This window comes from Sebastes fasciatus, chromosome 1 (genome assembly GCF_043250625.1).
Source record: "Sebastes fasciatus isolate fSebFas1 chromosome 1, fSebFas1.pri, whole genome shotgun sequence".
NCBI classification, from domain to species: Eukaryota; Metazoa; Chordata; class Actinopteri; order Perciformes; family Sebastidae; genus Sebastes; species Sebastes fasciatus.
In genome coordinates, this window is record NC_133795.1 from 6,224,103 (window position 1) to 6,239,593 (window position 15,491).

Consider the following 15,491-nt stretch of genomic DNA (forward strand, 5'->3'; position numbering starts at 1 on the left):
TGTTTTCCTGGCAACTGCTGTTGATACTGCCACTAAATACTTCTGTCATCATCTCTCAGTCATATGAGCTGTATTTTTTTTAGCTATCAACAGATCCAAAATGCTGGATTTATATTAATAATGTTTCTCTTCCTCTTCCTCTAAACAGTTTATGACTGGTGTTTTTATGTGACATATGGATTGTGATAATGTATTCATGTTCCTCTCAATGTTTCTGTCGCTTGTAACTACTGTTATATAATAATATATTTACTGTATCAGCCATTAAAGCTGCTAAAATCAATATTCTTTATATCACAATTGATCAAATGATGAAATGTGAACGATGTTGCTCGTAGTGACAAACCCACAGAGAACGATCAACAACTCTGCAGTTGCCCTCAGGAATGTTTCAGCGTCTTTCGGCTCATTGTTTTGGTTTTCAGGCCCGCAACCGTAGACTGTATGTAAGAAGTGGACGTAGTCACAGTGACGTCAACCATTGGTTTGTGGACTGCGGTTTTGAAGCCTTGAGTTCTTCATTTGGGCCGACACCATCTTGATTTTTTGCAACCAGAAATTATATGAGAAGGTGGAGCTAAGTACAACTGAACAGTAAATAAGACATTTTCAGGTGACTAAAATGTTACAATTAACTGTCATGAACTGAAAACACACTGTGAAAGGGTTAAAGCCGTAAGTCGAAAACACGGACAACACCCAGACCGGACAACGCCGTGGTAGTGACCTATCAATCACAAGGTAGCCTAAAACCTACCCTGTTTTATGGTCTATTTGACTCTAAATGGGACCATCATTTACTAAATGAACATCATGCTGTGTTGAAGAAGACTTGAAACTAGCGATTGAGACCATAAACTCATGTTTACAATGTTTACTGAGGTAATAAATCAAGTGAGAAGTAGGCTCATTTTCTCATAGACATCTATACAATCAAACTTCTTTTTGCAACCAGAGGAGTCGCCCCCTGCTGGCTGTTAGAAAGAATGCAAGTTTAAGGCACTTCAGCATTGGCTTCACTTCTCAGAACCGGAGGTTGCCGCCTTCCCGCAACCAGTTTTATCAGATTTGACGGACACCGAGGAGTCCGATCAGTGCCTGATACCAATCATCATGAAAGTAGGCCAATTGTGTTTATGTCTAGTTAGGAAAGGGATTATGTAAGGTACACTGCTTGTTTTCTGTTTTATTAGCATAAATTAGGTGAACCCAAACCACCGTTCCAATAATGAAAAATGATCTTCACCATGTGTTTTGGATAACATCAGATAACATTATTGCCAGAGACTCCAAATGATTTGACAGCTTGTTTCCGTAGCTCAAAAATCAGCTAATGCAGGTTTAAATGTCATGTTAACAGCTCAGTAAACCCCTTATAGCCTACACCTGCATCTAATCATAGGATTTAAAAACGTGCTCATATGGGTAATATTTTGGTAGGTTTGACATACATTTGAGTTTTAATTACCACTCTCTAATAATGGTTATTAGATAATGTATTAATGCTATACATATCAGTTACGAGACAACAACTTTTGGGTTGCCAGGTTGTGAAAACTCCCTTTGATTGGTTAGATCATTTGGGCACTTATTTCAAGCAAAAGGGCTGCAGACAATCTGGACCAAAATCTTACAACTGCAGACTTGATGGTTAAAATCCTTATATTAATTAGCTATTCAATCTATAACTGCAGGCTCGGTGTCTGTGCAGGCTTGCTATGTGAGAAACCCATGGGCATAACAGATTACAAACATTTCTAATTGCATTAATACCAGTTAAAAAGCAGAAACAAATGGGGGTTTTATACAACCTGGCAACCTAAACTTTGTACTTCAAGTTTCACCTGTGTTTATTTGTCATATGCAAAACAATTACAGCAAGCAAATTGTTGGCAATGCAAATCTTTGTACCCTTCCACTATGCTCATTAAAAATGTATATATATATATATCAAAAAAAGGAAAATCACAAAAGTAAAAGCATTTCTTATAACTCATATATGAAAAAAATGAATAATAAACCATTGATTAGTTGCCTTATTAGAAAGTGGTAACACCATTTTGCAACTTTTTGCACTTTGTGTCATAATAAAGATAATTTATAAATAAACTATAATAATACATCTTCAGTACTGAAGGAGTATCTCTCTCTCTCTCTCTCTCTGCTCCTCTCTGACAGCATGCAGCAGTATAACAGCAGTAAATCAGTGTCTGTGTGATGGTTGATGGGCGGCTCTGCTCGTCTCGCTGCCCGCCCTGTGGGTGTGTTTAAGATGGGCCTCTGCATCCACCTGCTCGCTGCGCTGCCTCCTCTACAGTCAGGAGCGTCTAACTTTCCTGAAGGAGAAACACGCTGCGTGTCTGGACCTCTCTAACAAACACCACGGAGGGACTTTGCTTTCTTTTTCTTCACACGAGATGTTCATTGTGCTCGTGCGACGGCAGTAGCTCCTCGCCTCGCGGATCTCCAGCAAGATTGAACTAGAGAAACATTTTATTTTAATTTTCTTATTGAGGAACTCCGGGGCCAAAATACGCACACCGTGCGCACAGGTAGAGGACTGTCCAGCTCCACCAGCACCACCACCGGGATTTTCTATTGTTTTTATTGATTTCAACTTGGAGACGAAAGTGATCGATCTGTTGGAATTGGTTTGTTCAATGACTTGCAAGGTTGGATCTGAACTTCTATTCGGAAAGCTGTAACAATAAGGTAAGCCTTATTCTGCTTTATTTTCTATTTATCCTGCTTCATTGATGGTAAAAACTGCGCGCTTTTTTATTATCTCTAATTATAATATTTGCAGCACTGTGTTGTTTTCCTTTTATAAACATTTGAACAGAAATATCTAATCATAATTTTAATTTCGGATGGATCACAACCTTAATTCCTTACATGAATCAGTGTTACTATTTATTGAATTGCTCTTCAGTTTTCTCACCGTGCGCTCTAATGCCACACCAGACTGTTTACAGTTCTGTCGTCCATGTGTAGCCAAGGCTGCCAGTCTGTCACACACACATTTCAGTCTATATCATTCACCAAACACTGAACCTTTTCATGCATACATGTTGTGTCCTTCACATAGTGATGGAAGTATATTAAGTTTGTCACATTTAGGCTTTTTATTTGCCTCAGTTGTTGTTTCTGTAGCCACTGAATAATAAAGCAGCAGGATTCAGGAGGAGGGTTATGTTGCCACTGACCTCACTTGTGCTTATTAGCTTTTGTTTTAATAGTTGTCCAGTTAATAACTTGCAGACACAAACAATGAAGAAGCTGAGAGCATCAGTGGATCTGAGATCTTCTGTGTGATGGATTTAAATGGTTAAATGTTTCCATAAAGGGTCTTTTTTTTTGCAAACTTGAACTCATGGAGGTACATTTATCTTCATAGCATAATGTGAGTGTCTTTCAGTCTCCTCCTCAGTGTCATTTTATGAGCAGTGCCTGCTGCCTTGTTTGATTTCATGTGCTTGTGTGAAGGACTTGGCCTCTGTCTCCGAATAAACAGCTTGATGGTTAACAAATTGTCAGTAAACAGCCGAAGGTTTAAACAGCTGGGTTATACTCATAAATCCACCGCAGCCAACCGGTCTGAGGACTCTCTGGCTCCGCTGAAGGTGTGTGTTTGAGATGGAGACCTGTTTCCAAATGTTCGGTGTTTTGTAGTCGGAAGAGTTTTGTATCCAGCCGGTGAGGTCAGGTTGCTGTTTTAGGGGGAAAAAAGTGTGGTGAAAGAAAGTTTTATCCATCCTTATGTAAATGCAGACAAGTGGCAACATGGTAGAGGTGATTAAATGGACCAAGAGTGGATTTGATGGAGGATGGCCTGTTAGAGGAGTCTTTCTGATGATCTGTGACAGATGTGTGTTGCTCCCTGCTGCCTATCATTCATTAACTGGACACTTTATTAATGACCACCGCTGCATTGTCTGGAAGACTTGTTAAACCATCCCAGTTAGCGTTTGAGCCCGTCATCATTCGTCACCCCTTTAGATAGAAGTTAATATTTTATTTGCACCAATCACAACTTTTTTTGTGTCTCTTTCTCTAGCAAGCGTGAGGACGGGGTACAACCCGGTATTAGGTGTAATTACAGAGCAGCACACACACATGTATGGTGTCATGACGTAGGAATGTGTTTTGGGTGCTTCTCTCACCAGAGTCAGCGAGATCTTTCCATCAGTTTGTCACACAGGCACACACACACACTCTGAAAAAAAGAAACATAATTCTTCCCAAATGGAAGTGTGTACACATCTCTAAAAGCTTGGCTCGCCTCCATCACGACTAGTTTAGTGAAGCTCCCAGAGATCTGGGTGTAATCTCCACACCTACAGTGCTGCAGCGCCAAAACACTGGGATGGGGCCCCTGGGAGCCGTTGATTTGACGTGTCACATAAATTAATAAATGACTTATTGTGGCAGATGTGTGGAGTTGAGAAAGCATCTTCTCTTTTCTGTTTGTTTTTGTCCCTGCAGAGATTTTTTTTAATAAACGCTCTTCGTGTGCCGCTGGAGGTTGGTCCACCATGCAGCTGGACGGTCTGTGGACGGTCCACGCCCTCCTGGCACTGTCCGGCATTGTTCTCGGGAACCCGCTGATCATCGACCCGTTGGCCGCGCCCCGCGTCTTCATCTCCTTCAAAGGTAGGAACCCTGAACCTCATCCTCTACTCTGTTTTTTTTCATCCCCACCTGCCTCTCATTCCTGGTTTGCAACTGGTGTTGCGACTCTTCTGATTCTGCGCCGGTTTATTAAACTCTGCCATATGTTTGCTTGTTGTGTGACTGATGACTTGACAGCTGCGTAATCGGAGCGATTGTGGCTTTTGATAAGTGCAGAAGAGGAACTTACAGCATCACCAGACTCTCCCGTTACGCCGCAAAGCAGACCACAAACAAATCATGCTATTCTGATTTTCTGCCCCTTCCTCAGACCTCCAGGCGGTGTAATAACCCCCAGATGCTTCCACGGGATTATATTGTACAAACAATTAAAAAACACAAACAACAGACGCACATATTGAAGATACTCCTTTTGAAACAATATACACCATTATTGTTTTAGTTAATCAAAAGCGGTGTCTTTATCTTCAATCATCTTTATTGTGGAATCCCTAAATTGGAGCCACAAAGAGAGACGGGATAATAAGGAGCATGTAATAACTGCATGGCCATTATGTGATTATTCCCCGGTGAGGCAGACGTGTACTTTAGGGGGGGCTGTGTTTGTGCGTTCCGGCGGTCGTGCAGATTAGGTGAGATGGGTTGCCGGGTTCCGAGGGGGTGCGGATTGAGAGAGAGGGTATTATCAAGAGCAAATTGCCAGGATCAGCCAAGCAGAGCGACGTCCCCGAGGCCTGTCCTGCTCCGAGATCAAGCCTTTGATTAGCATCCAGAGAAAAAGCCGAGGGGCGAGCGAGCAGCAGCAGCAGCGCCCCTGTTTGCTTTGCTTTCCATTTCCCAGCGCTCCCTCGTACAAGTTGACTTAATTAAGTGGACTGGCACAGTTCATTGTCGAAGGCGTTTTTCCTGCTTTAATCAAGTAGGATTTACCACATCAGTGAACGCACATCCAGAGCTCAGCAGTTTTTCCAAAATATCAGTTTGGTCTTCGCACAAAAACGCTGTGTTGTTTTCAGAGAGCTGCGTTAATTGTGTTTCACTCTATAGGATTTTACTGTGAGCAGACTTTGTGTATATAGGTGCATCTTTGGATGGCTGAACTCACTGGGAATATATATGTGAAAGCAGCGGACTACACGCCGCTGTTCTTTGGCTGACAAGCAAAGTGGAAAAAGCTTCGGCTCCCCTGCTTACCTGCGTGTGTTTGCCTCTCCGGTCAATATGAATTTCACAGTCTACTGCTGCTGCCTCTCTCGGAGGATTGCACCCCCCACCCTCCTCTCCATTCAATATTATGACTCTCTCTCCCTTAATTGCTTTCTGAGAGGCCCGTGTAGTCCTTACCTTGGCAAGCTGGCTGCACTTCCCCTGATGCATCATGATGTGTTAAGTTTTTTTGCTTGAGCTGTTTGCAGTTTGCCTCCGAGCAGCAACTTTAAGGGAACGCAGTGTGACGACAAGTGTGGACAGAATATATAAGTTAACGTGATAAAAACCCGATAATGCAAATTTGTTTTAACGCCATTAATTTTTCTTTAACGCATAGAGTGAAGATACTGGCATCATATGAAACTAAAAAACCTAAGGAATCCATCGGTACCAACCATGTCATACTAACTTGTCGTGAAGGAGGTTAAATAACGTTCCAAACTTGCGCTAAATTTTGGCGAGGAAAAACTGCCATGGCCATTTTCAAAGGGGTCCCTTGACCTCTGACCTCAAGATATGTGAATGTAAATGGGTTCTATGGGTACCCACGAGTCTCCCCTTTACAGACATGCCCACTTTATGATAATCACATGCAGTTTAGGGCAAGTCACAGTCAAGTCAGCACACTGACACACTGACAGCTGTTGTTGCCTGTTGGGCTGCAGTTTGCCATGTTATGATTTGAGCATATTTCTTATGCTAAATGCAGTACCTGTGAGGGGTTCTGGACAATATTTGTCATTGTTTTGTGTTGTTTATTGATTTACAATAATAAATATGTACATACATTTGCATAAAGCAGCATATTTGCCCACTCCCATGTTGATAAGAGTATTAAATACTTGACAAATCTCCCTTTAAGGTACATTTTGAACAGATAAAGATTGTGCGATTAACTATTATAATCGATTGACAGCTCTAGTTTTTTATGAGACTGAGGAAAAGAATGCGTTAATTATTAGTCCCTTGTTTATTATTATTGATCATTACGGCGGCGTGTCACACCGTGAAGGAAAAACTTAAATTGCCGCTATAAAGCTGAATGTTTCTCTCAGCGTTGAACTCAACACATGTTCCAAACTGATTAACTCGGTAGCTGAGGAGCGAGGTTCACAACCATGACCTCCATCTGGGAGGCCCTCACTTCCCTATTAAAGCAGGTAGAGTAAATCATGGGACCTAATTGCTTTGGCTTCATGTGGCGTGCACAGCTTTTATGACAGGGAGAACACCTTCTGTGATATTCAGTCTCAAAATATTCAGGAGATATAAGGTGGGGAAAATGTACTTATACACATTTCTGTAAGATTAGAGTTTGTAGAGTCTGAGGGATAAACCGTGGAAGTAGACTTTGTTCAGGCTTATCATGTTTTCTGCGCTCATAAGCTGAGTCAGCAAAAAGAAAGTATACTCTGCCTCAGTTCAGACAGCAAATGCATGTAATCAATGTCAGATGAGAAGTGAGTGTTTCGTAGAATGAGGAGAGCGAGCGAAGCGAAACCACCGTAGATAATCAGTTGACATTTTAAGGTTAGTTGATACTAAGACTGCTGTCGCCAGAAACCCCCAAGAGAGGAATCATCTCAAATAGTGGAGCTGGAAGTGCTGGGAATCTGCTAGTTTGAGTTAACACACACACACAAAGTGACTCGTTGCATGACATGTAAGAACATTGTTGGCTAGTGGTAAAGTGAAGAAGAGTGAAGTCAAGACATTTCATTGTGTAGTTCATTGTTTGGGGACACGCTCATCTTTTTTCATGAATATATTTCATGTAGGGCCGCAATTAACGATTCATTTCATTATTGATTAATGCCGATTATTCTCTCGACTAATGGATTCATTGTTTTTCCTGTGAAACGTCACAAAATATTGAAAAATGTCTGATATAATGTCAAACAGCTCAAGGCGATGTATTCAGACTGCTTGTTTTATTCAACCATCAGTCCAAAACCCAAATATATTCAGTTTATTGTGGGACTGTCCCCTCTTAGTCGATTAGTCGACTAATCGGTCGTTTTGGTCTTAGTTGACTAAGATTTCTTTAGTCGATTAGTCATATTTTATGCCCTTTTCATGCTGAATGACTTATTTCTAAGTGTGAGCACATCTCTGGTAGACACAAGATTTAAAGTGGTGCTTTTGTGTGATTCTTTGTGGAGAAACTCAGTTTTAGTCAAAACAAAATCGAGTGTTATTCGAAAAATTACTAAAACGGTTTATCGATTATCAAAATACTTTTCAGTCGTTGACTAATCAATAAATCGACTAGTTGTTGCAGTACCATTTTTTTTTTTGCAAAGTGGCCAACCATTCATGTTGTCAAACTGTTCTCATATACTGTGGGTAGCTACAGTATACTATACCTACGAAAAGTAATGTACTGTAATTCGTTTATATCCCACAAAATCAATTTGTATGTAATCCACCTAATCGTGAACCAGGAAGTAAAAAGAGCGACAAACGCCGTGTAGGGAGGAGGTCTCGGTGGATGGATGGTCAAGTAACACAGAACTTTTGCCCAGGAGACAGGTGTTGATTTATTTGTCACATAACTTCCTTAAGTTACGCAACTTCTGGGGTTATTTGAACCCAAACCACGGTCTGTTCCTAAACCGAACTAAGTTGTTTCCTGTGGAGACGGAAGTTTATTTTGAAAAGACTGCAGCGGAAATAGACACATGCGTCACGAAATCGCACGAAAAATTTGGAATAACTTTTCGTAAGATATGATAGGATGATAGGATGTACGGGGATATGTTGATTTTGTCAATGAAATTGTAAACTTTAATCAGTTCATTAAGTTCTCTGGAGCCATGCAGGTGTTTAAATCAGTAACCTTGATTATTCTTTGCGTACAGGAGTGGACTTGTCGTATAGTAAAGTAAGTAGTGCCGCCAAATCAGCCCATTTTCTTTTTTTTAAAGCTGTCCATCACCGTGAAAGTGAAATAGTGAATTAACATGTGAAAGGATCGTGTGAGAGCATCGCCTCTCCGTGAGACTCCCATAAGTCATGCAAGTGCCTTTGTAGCGTAAATCCATTAAGAGGTCGACTGATTTATATGTGGAGTTTTTTTTTAGATTCTTGCTTTAGCCTCACGCTGCGAGATACAGACGTTTTCTGAATGGACAAAGCACTCCTGAGGGAAGTTTTTGCAAAGAGTGTAACATTACTGCTGTTGGCCCACATTCCCTCTATGACATATTCCAGTTCATGCATTAAGAAGATCCCAATCTAAATCCATGCTTATGGCTCTGCTGTTTCAGGCCGTATACCACACACAAACCTCCGCCTCATCTGGGCTGCTGCGTCTTCATTCACTCACAAAACATAATTTTACTGCAAAATTGAAGCAAGGCGCTGTCCAAGCTTTAGATGCTGTTGTTTATGTGGAAGGAGTAACTGGTAACTAAAAGCCTTTAGTGGCATTTTAGAGGCTGCTTAGATAAACAGACAGCGGGTAAACACTGCTTCAGAATAAACAGAGAGGCACGGGGTCAAGAAGCCCCGCGATTGTAAATCTTCACTTTGAAAAGCCACGCCGACGTCATCTACGGCCACGCCTTGTGCTGCAAAGACCATGTGAGAATTATACACAGCGCACCTCTCACCCTTTCTCACTGGGTGTTAATGAAATTTGAAGCGGCTGCTTTGACAGCTACAGCGACGGAATTATGGTCTGTCAGTACAAAAGGAAAAGTCCTTTAAATACCATAACATCATAAGGATTACAGCACACACCCCCTCCTTCCCACTGAGTACATACAAGGCCAAATCCACACCAGAATATGGGTCAACTTTGCCACAATAACACACACACATGAGCTCACCGCTGCCGAGGCAGGTGGCAGTAAAAGGATGCAGCTCTGGCTCGTCGTCATTATTCCAGATATTTCTCATCTGCACGCCCTCCTGTGAAGGGCTAACAGCAGGCTCCTATTTTTACTCCTCAGCAAAGTCTTTAGTCTATATTGGGTGTGTGGGTGGGTGGCAGCGTAGAGGGTTAGAAACTCCCCTTTGGGGTTAAATACCAGCCATTCTGATACGTGTTGCCCCTTGTTATGCAGGAGTTTAGTATTTATTTGTCTTTTAGTGCCCCGGAATAAAAACAGACGAGGATTAAATCTGAAAAAGGCCAGCTAAAAAGCATCTTAGAAGTGAGGTAGTTGTTTTGATAAGTCAACAGTTTGCTATCAGTTCATCTCTGGGCTTGCCCCCATTACTGCCGTCCTGTCACTTCTACTAGTAAATGTTTAAACTCTTATTACTGTTGTTCACACAACACATTCCAGTGGTCACTTTCTTCTTTGCGCTGCACATAAGTGATCAGAGTTATCAAACGCTGTTATCAGTACTGACCTGATTGGTTATGACAGCATGCATTTTTTGAGGTTGGAGCTGAGTGTTTACTCAATATTGGCTGTTTGACTGAACAAATATGATGTGGTTTCTTTGGCAAATTTGCCCCTTTTGCTGCTCTGTGAAGCAAATGCGATGTGACTTGTATATTTTCTCAAGGTGATCATCATTACTAATAACTTCCTGTTTAGTTGCCGTCTAATTTGCAGGATACCTCGAGCGTATTGGCACACCTTCGCCACTAAATGTAATATTGCAGTATTGTCGAACCACACTTAGAAGCCGCGAAACCGCTGCCCCAGTAGTCTGGCACCGCTGCTGATGTTCGGCTGTGATCTCTAATTACTGTTTGTGAGGGTTGAGTCCATATATCCCCACGGCAGCAGAGTAATGACTGACAAAGCATTGAAAACCACTATTACTCTGGCCACGGCCCAGACCTCAGCTTCTCTGCACAGCAGCTAAGCCAGGTTATATTTAGTGTAAAACTCTCTTCTCCCTCAGCAGGCACACAGCAGTCATTTGTAGCGCCGTGGTTAACCATTGAACACAGTCGGCAGGGTGGTGACGGTGGTTTAAGTGCAAACGCAGCTTGGTCCGGCACAACTTGCACTCCGCTGTGATCCAGCTGTCGAGAGTGTCACTGCGTTGTTAGGTCCCGGTTGGCTGGAAGCCATCCTTAACTGAGTAAAACATTTGAAATGGGATTGAGTGGGTGTAGAGAAGACGGTGGGTGTTGAAGCAAAAAGGCGGCTGTGGTGTGAGGTCTAGTCTGAGATCTAGAAGCAGTGTTAATCCTTCACTGTAATGCACACGACTTAAGAATAGTGATCCCTTTTACCTAATGTGTGTGTTTTGTATCTGGGAGAACACCAGCTCCACAAACTTAAAGGATAACTTTGATATTTTTTAACTTGGTCCCTATTTTCTGATGTTTTTGTGTGATTAATGGGGACACAATTTATGAATTTGGTCCAGTATTGAGGGATAATGCCGCAGCCGCTAAACAGGTTATAATGTAATCGATTGGGGCAACCTGGCACCATTAGTTTACGTCCACTAAAAGTGTTTGTTTTTGCCACTGACAGGCTCAGATTGTAATTATAAGTGTCTAATGCCATTAAGGAAAGGAGCCTACAGAGAAATTAATATTTTTTTTTATCGTTCGCTTGATCCACTCTGTTTGTTATGGTGTGTCTCGCTCAGTAAAGCCTCGCTCTGAAACCTTGCGTCGCATCCACATTGTCGAAATCATCTAAATATTCGGCCATGACAATAAAAATCTTTTAGATAACACCGACCTACGCTTTCTGTACCCCAACACAACAAACTCTGACAACACCGGTGTCTCGTGGCATTCCTCTCTCCACTCTCACTCACGTTTCCACCGTCGTCTCTTCCGGCAACAAGTCACATTACTCAGGAAGCAAATTTTAAGAAGAACATATAATTTCTCTGTAGGGTCCTTTCCATAATGTTGTCAGACACTTATAATAATAATCTGGGCCTGTCAGTGGCAAAAACAAGCACTTTAGTGGACATACATTGACGGTGCCAGGTTGCCCCAAAGGATTACATTACAGCTCGTTTAGCGGCTGGCAGCTGCAGCGTTCTCCCTCAATACTGGACCAATTTCAGAAACTGTTATCTCCATTAGTCACTTCGATACAAAAACATGGGAAAATAGATCCAGGTTGAAAAATACAAAAGTTATCCTTTAATAGAGTGGAATTTGTACCACATTTAAATCTATACATCACATGGAAACAATATAAAATTCATGTGTGGCACACATTCCTTTACTTGTTTAGTAGTTTATTAGTCTTGTTGCAGGGATTAAATGCGGAAATTCATGTCAGAAATGAATGTAGCCCACCTTGAGATGCATTTATCTCTTTGACGAATATAAATTCTGAGCACATAGCTGTAATGGCATGGCACTCTTCATTGCGTTTCAATCAAAATCATGCAACAATCGTGCTAAAATGACATGTGATCGTTGACCGGCCGCAGTCCTTGTCCAAACTCGGGGCATGGATGATTATCTAGTCAGAGGTAATCGTTAAACGTTTATATGTCCAATAGTCTCGGGTTGAAAGGTCAGGTATCAGGGATCGATTAGCTATCAGCCTGCAAGCCACTGTTCCATAAACCATATCGCCTATTTGGTGGATGACTGATGGGACCGTGATTGCATTTTATTTCCGGACCAACTGGTACATTGTTTGCACTTGATTGCATTTAAATGTGTTTTCTCCATAAAGCTTTGCAGTTAACCCAAACTGTTAAATCTATCAGCCGAGTGCATCGGTATTATAGAAGGCAGCTCAGCTCCTATTCTCACCCCTCTACTTGTCAGGTGTATGTGTGGGACAGACGTGTGATATTCCTCAAAAAAAGATGAGTATGTTGGCACCTTTCAGCACGTTGCCCCCTGAATCCAGCAGTAATCTCGTGTCTGTCTCGGATGCTGCCAGCTTCCCTCTCGCAAATGAAATCGCGGTCACAGTGTCATCTCATAGCTGTGTCGGCCAACCGTCAGTGATGTCTGCGCCTCCCTCCCACCCAGCGCCGGAGGAATATCTGTTTTATTCTCTCCCTCCCATGGTTGTTAAACGCACACAACCCCTTTCTTTATGATGGCCGATGAATCGAGTCATTGTGCTTGAGTGTTACAGAATATAGCCACTTGGCACCTTGCGTTACATGATTCTCAGGCCATATGGCCCCGAGGTTGTAAAGTGTATCGCCGGCAGTCTGGGTGGTCCTAATGTTTGATAAAAGAGGAAATAGTATCAGTGCTTCTCTAACATCTGGCCAACTGGTGCTGGATTATTGCATGTGCGCAGGTGCAGAAGTGTTAGCAGGTAACAAGGCTCTTACACACCTCCAGAGGATTATTGTGGGTAGGGGAAAGTGAAGGTGACAGAGTGGCGTCTAAATATAGTCCAACTCATCTTTGGATGCTCGGTTTCCTGCCGCAGTTCTGTCTGTCTTCCCTCTCCTACTCATTTCTCTTCCCCTGGCATGGGAACGGCAGTAAATGCACGGGGCTCGGGGTGTTTAGGATTCCTGGCATGGAAGCCCTGCTCTCTTTTAGCATCTGCAGAAAGAGGGATATGTTGTGTTGAGAGCGTGGTGCTCCCTGTTTGGTCAGGGTTTCACCTGCGGAGCAGCCTCCTGAGTCGGGTTACGGGTCTCTGTCGGTGCCTCGCCTCCGGTGAAACCAAGACCGTCTCTCGAAAAGACTGAGGACCCAGTGTTGTCTGCCCGTCTTGTCTTTCACAGGCATGTTGTTGCATCTGTTGCCTCCCCCCCTCTCTCCTCACTAGACTGGAAAATACCAGCCAAATTGTCCAGATACTGTGAATCACTTTCTCCCCAGCGATGGGTGCAGCATCTCCTTCCATGTGTTTTTTATTTATGGAACTACAATTGCATTTCTGTCCCAGCTTTACATGAAACTACAGAATTAGAGCAACGATTGCAAACAGAGCGGAGCTGACGCAATTATGTCTTTTATGTCTATGCAGAAATATAGGCAGACATGTTGGAGCTGTAACTGATTCCACATGGTCAAACCAAGGAATAAGACAGTACTTGGTTATTTCCTGTAATCACAAAAACTTTACTCTGACTATAGTCGAGGTATTCTCAAGCAAGTTATTCCTCCTTTTTCGTTCGTTTTCCTATAAATGTCCAGCAACACGTGTCAATTTCCGCTCGGTACATGCAGACAGTCTTTTCAAAATAAACTTACGTCTTCACAGGAAACGACTTCCTTAGTTTTAGGCAACAAAACGACTTTGTTAGGTTTAGGAAAAGATCGTGGTTTGGCTTAAATTAACTCTGGGAGTGGCGTTACTTAAGTACTTAAATTACGTGACAAAAAAAATCAACGTTGACTTCTGTTTTCACACGGGACACGGACACCGGTCTCTTCGGTGAAAGTCCAGTATTTTTTTAAAACTCCCATCTAGGGCTGTCATGGAATTTCCCGTGCGGTGATAATGATCGGCTCAACAGCGCGATATGCGGTATTATTGCAACTTTGTTTTTTTGCAAATTACTTTATTTATACTGACTTTAGTGCTGCATGAAATAAGCTTCATTGTTAGGCTATTATTAGGTATATCATTGCCTTTTAAATGACAAAGATGACAGTTTTAAAACTGATTAAATATTTGTCTTTTGTTAAATGCAAAACACAGAAGGGCAATGAGGCGCAGCATTTTTTTCAGCTGCGCTTTGGTTGCTATGATACGGAATATAAAAATGTCGGCACAAGGTAGAGCACTTGCTCTGGATGAAGAGAAAGCTGAAGTACGTAGGGAAAGAGGATGGAACCCTCCAGTCTGTGTATTAATTTCTCCTCCATTGTTGTTGCTGTTAGCACTTGTAGCTACATGTAGGATGTGATGGTTGGTCTGTGTGGAGTTTTACCCAAAGTTGAACATTTTTCAACTCTCGACGACCAGAAAAAAACACCAAACATGAACATTCAGCGCAGAATAGACGCTCAGCGTCTTGTCACGCTGCTGCCGTTTGTAGCAAAGTGTAAATACGCAGCGCTCCCATTGCAAAGAATTCATAAAAGAAAAAAACGTCAATATAGCGGTTGTGGCGGTTGGCTTGTCAATATTACGGTTATTGCGACAGCCCTACTCCCATCCACCTCGACCTCCTCCCTACGCAGCGTTTGCCACTCTTTATATTTCCTGGTTAACGATCACGATCATGTCATATTCACAAATTACAGTGCATTACTTTCGTAGGTGTAGCTACGGACAGTGTATGAGATCAGCCTGCTATGGTAGCTGGAGACCATGTCAGTCACGTCATGGGAGCCCTGTCAGGTGTGATTAAACTTTATAAGTCTTTTCAGTGATGTGGAAGAACACTGTCACTCACCATCTTTTGTTATTATACTGCCGCTTTGTTCAGGAAACTGTTAACAGACAATGATGCAGCGTTCTCAGGCTCGATACATTGCTCAATCTGAGCCTGCGACTCGGTATCTAGCACACAACCTGCCGAGCTTCAAGGTTGGTCCTTTTTCTAGGTGGCATAATTAAGACTTCCTGTGGGATTTCGTGTCTTTTCTCACCTGTGAAAACAGGGCATTAGTGGGGACTGGATAAACAGGTTGAGGACTCAGACTGGCTTTGTCTCTGCACCGCCGCTGGGGCTGCACGCTGTATATTCTTAGCGCTAGTGTTTCTCTTGTGGCAGATTAAGGTGTCAGGTAGAATAATGGTCCAGGCGGATTAGACGCGTTCGTGGATCCA

The 15,491-nt window shown here is 42.4% G+C and overlaps 1 protein-coding gene across 4 annotated transcripts in view; it reads left to right on the forward strand.

Moving 5' to 3' along the window:
- Positions 1 to 2,186: 2,186 nt before the first annotated feature.
- Positions 2,187 to 15,491, forward strand: part of LOC141777693 (semaphorin-3F-like) — a 76,905-nt gene continuing 63,600 nt past the window's right edge. For 2 of the 4 annotated variants that reach the window (XM_074652305.1, XM_074652405.1), the window contains exons 1-2: positions 2,187 to 2,712; positions 4,486 to 4,653. In XM_074652305.1, coding sequence (XP_074508406.1) covers positions 4,536 to 4,653 — 118 coding nt within the window. In that variant the 5' untranslated portion in view covers positions 2,187 to 2,712; positions 4,486 to 4,535. The remainder of the gene's footprint in view (positions 2,713 to 4,485; positions 4,654 to 15,491) is intronic. The other 2 variants (XM_074652228.1, XM_074652377.1) reach the window with 1 other exon arrangement.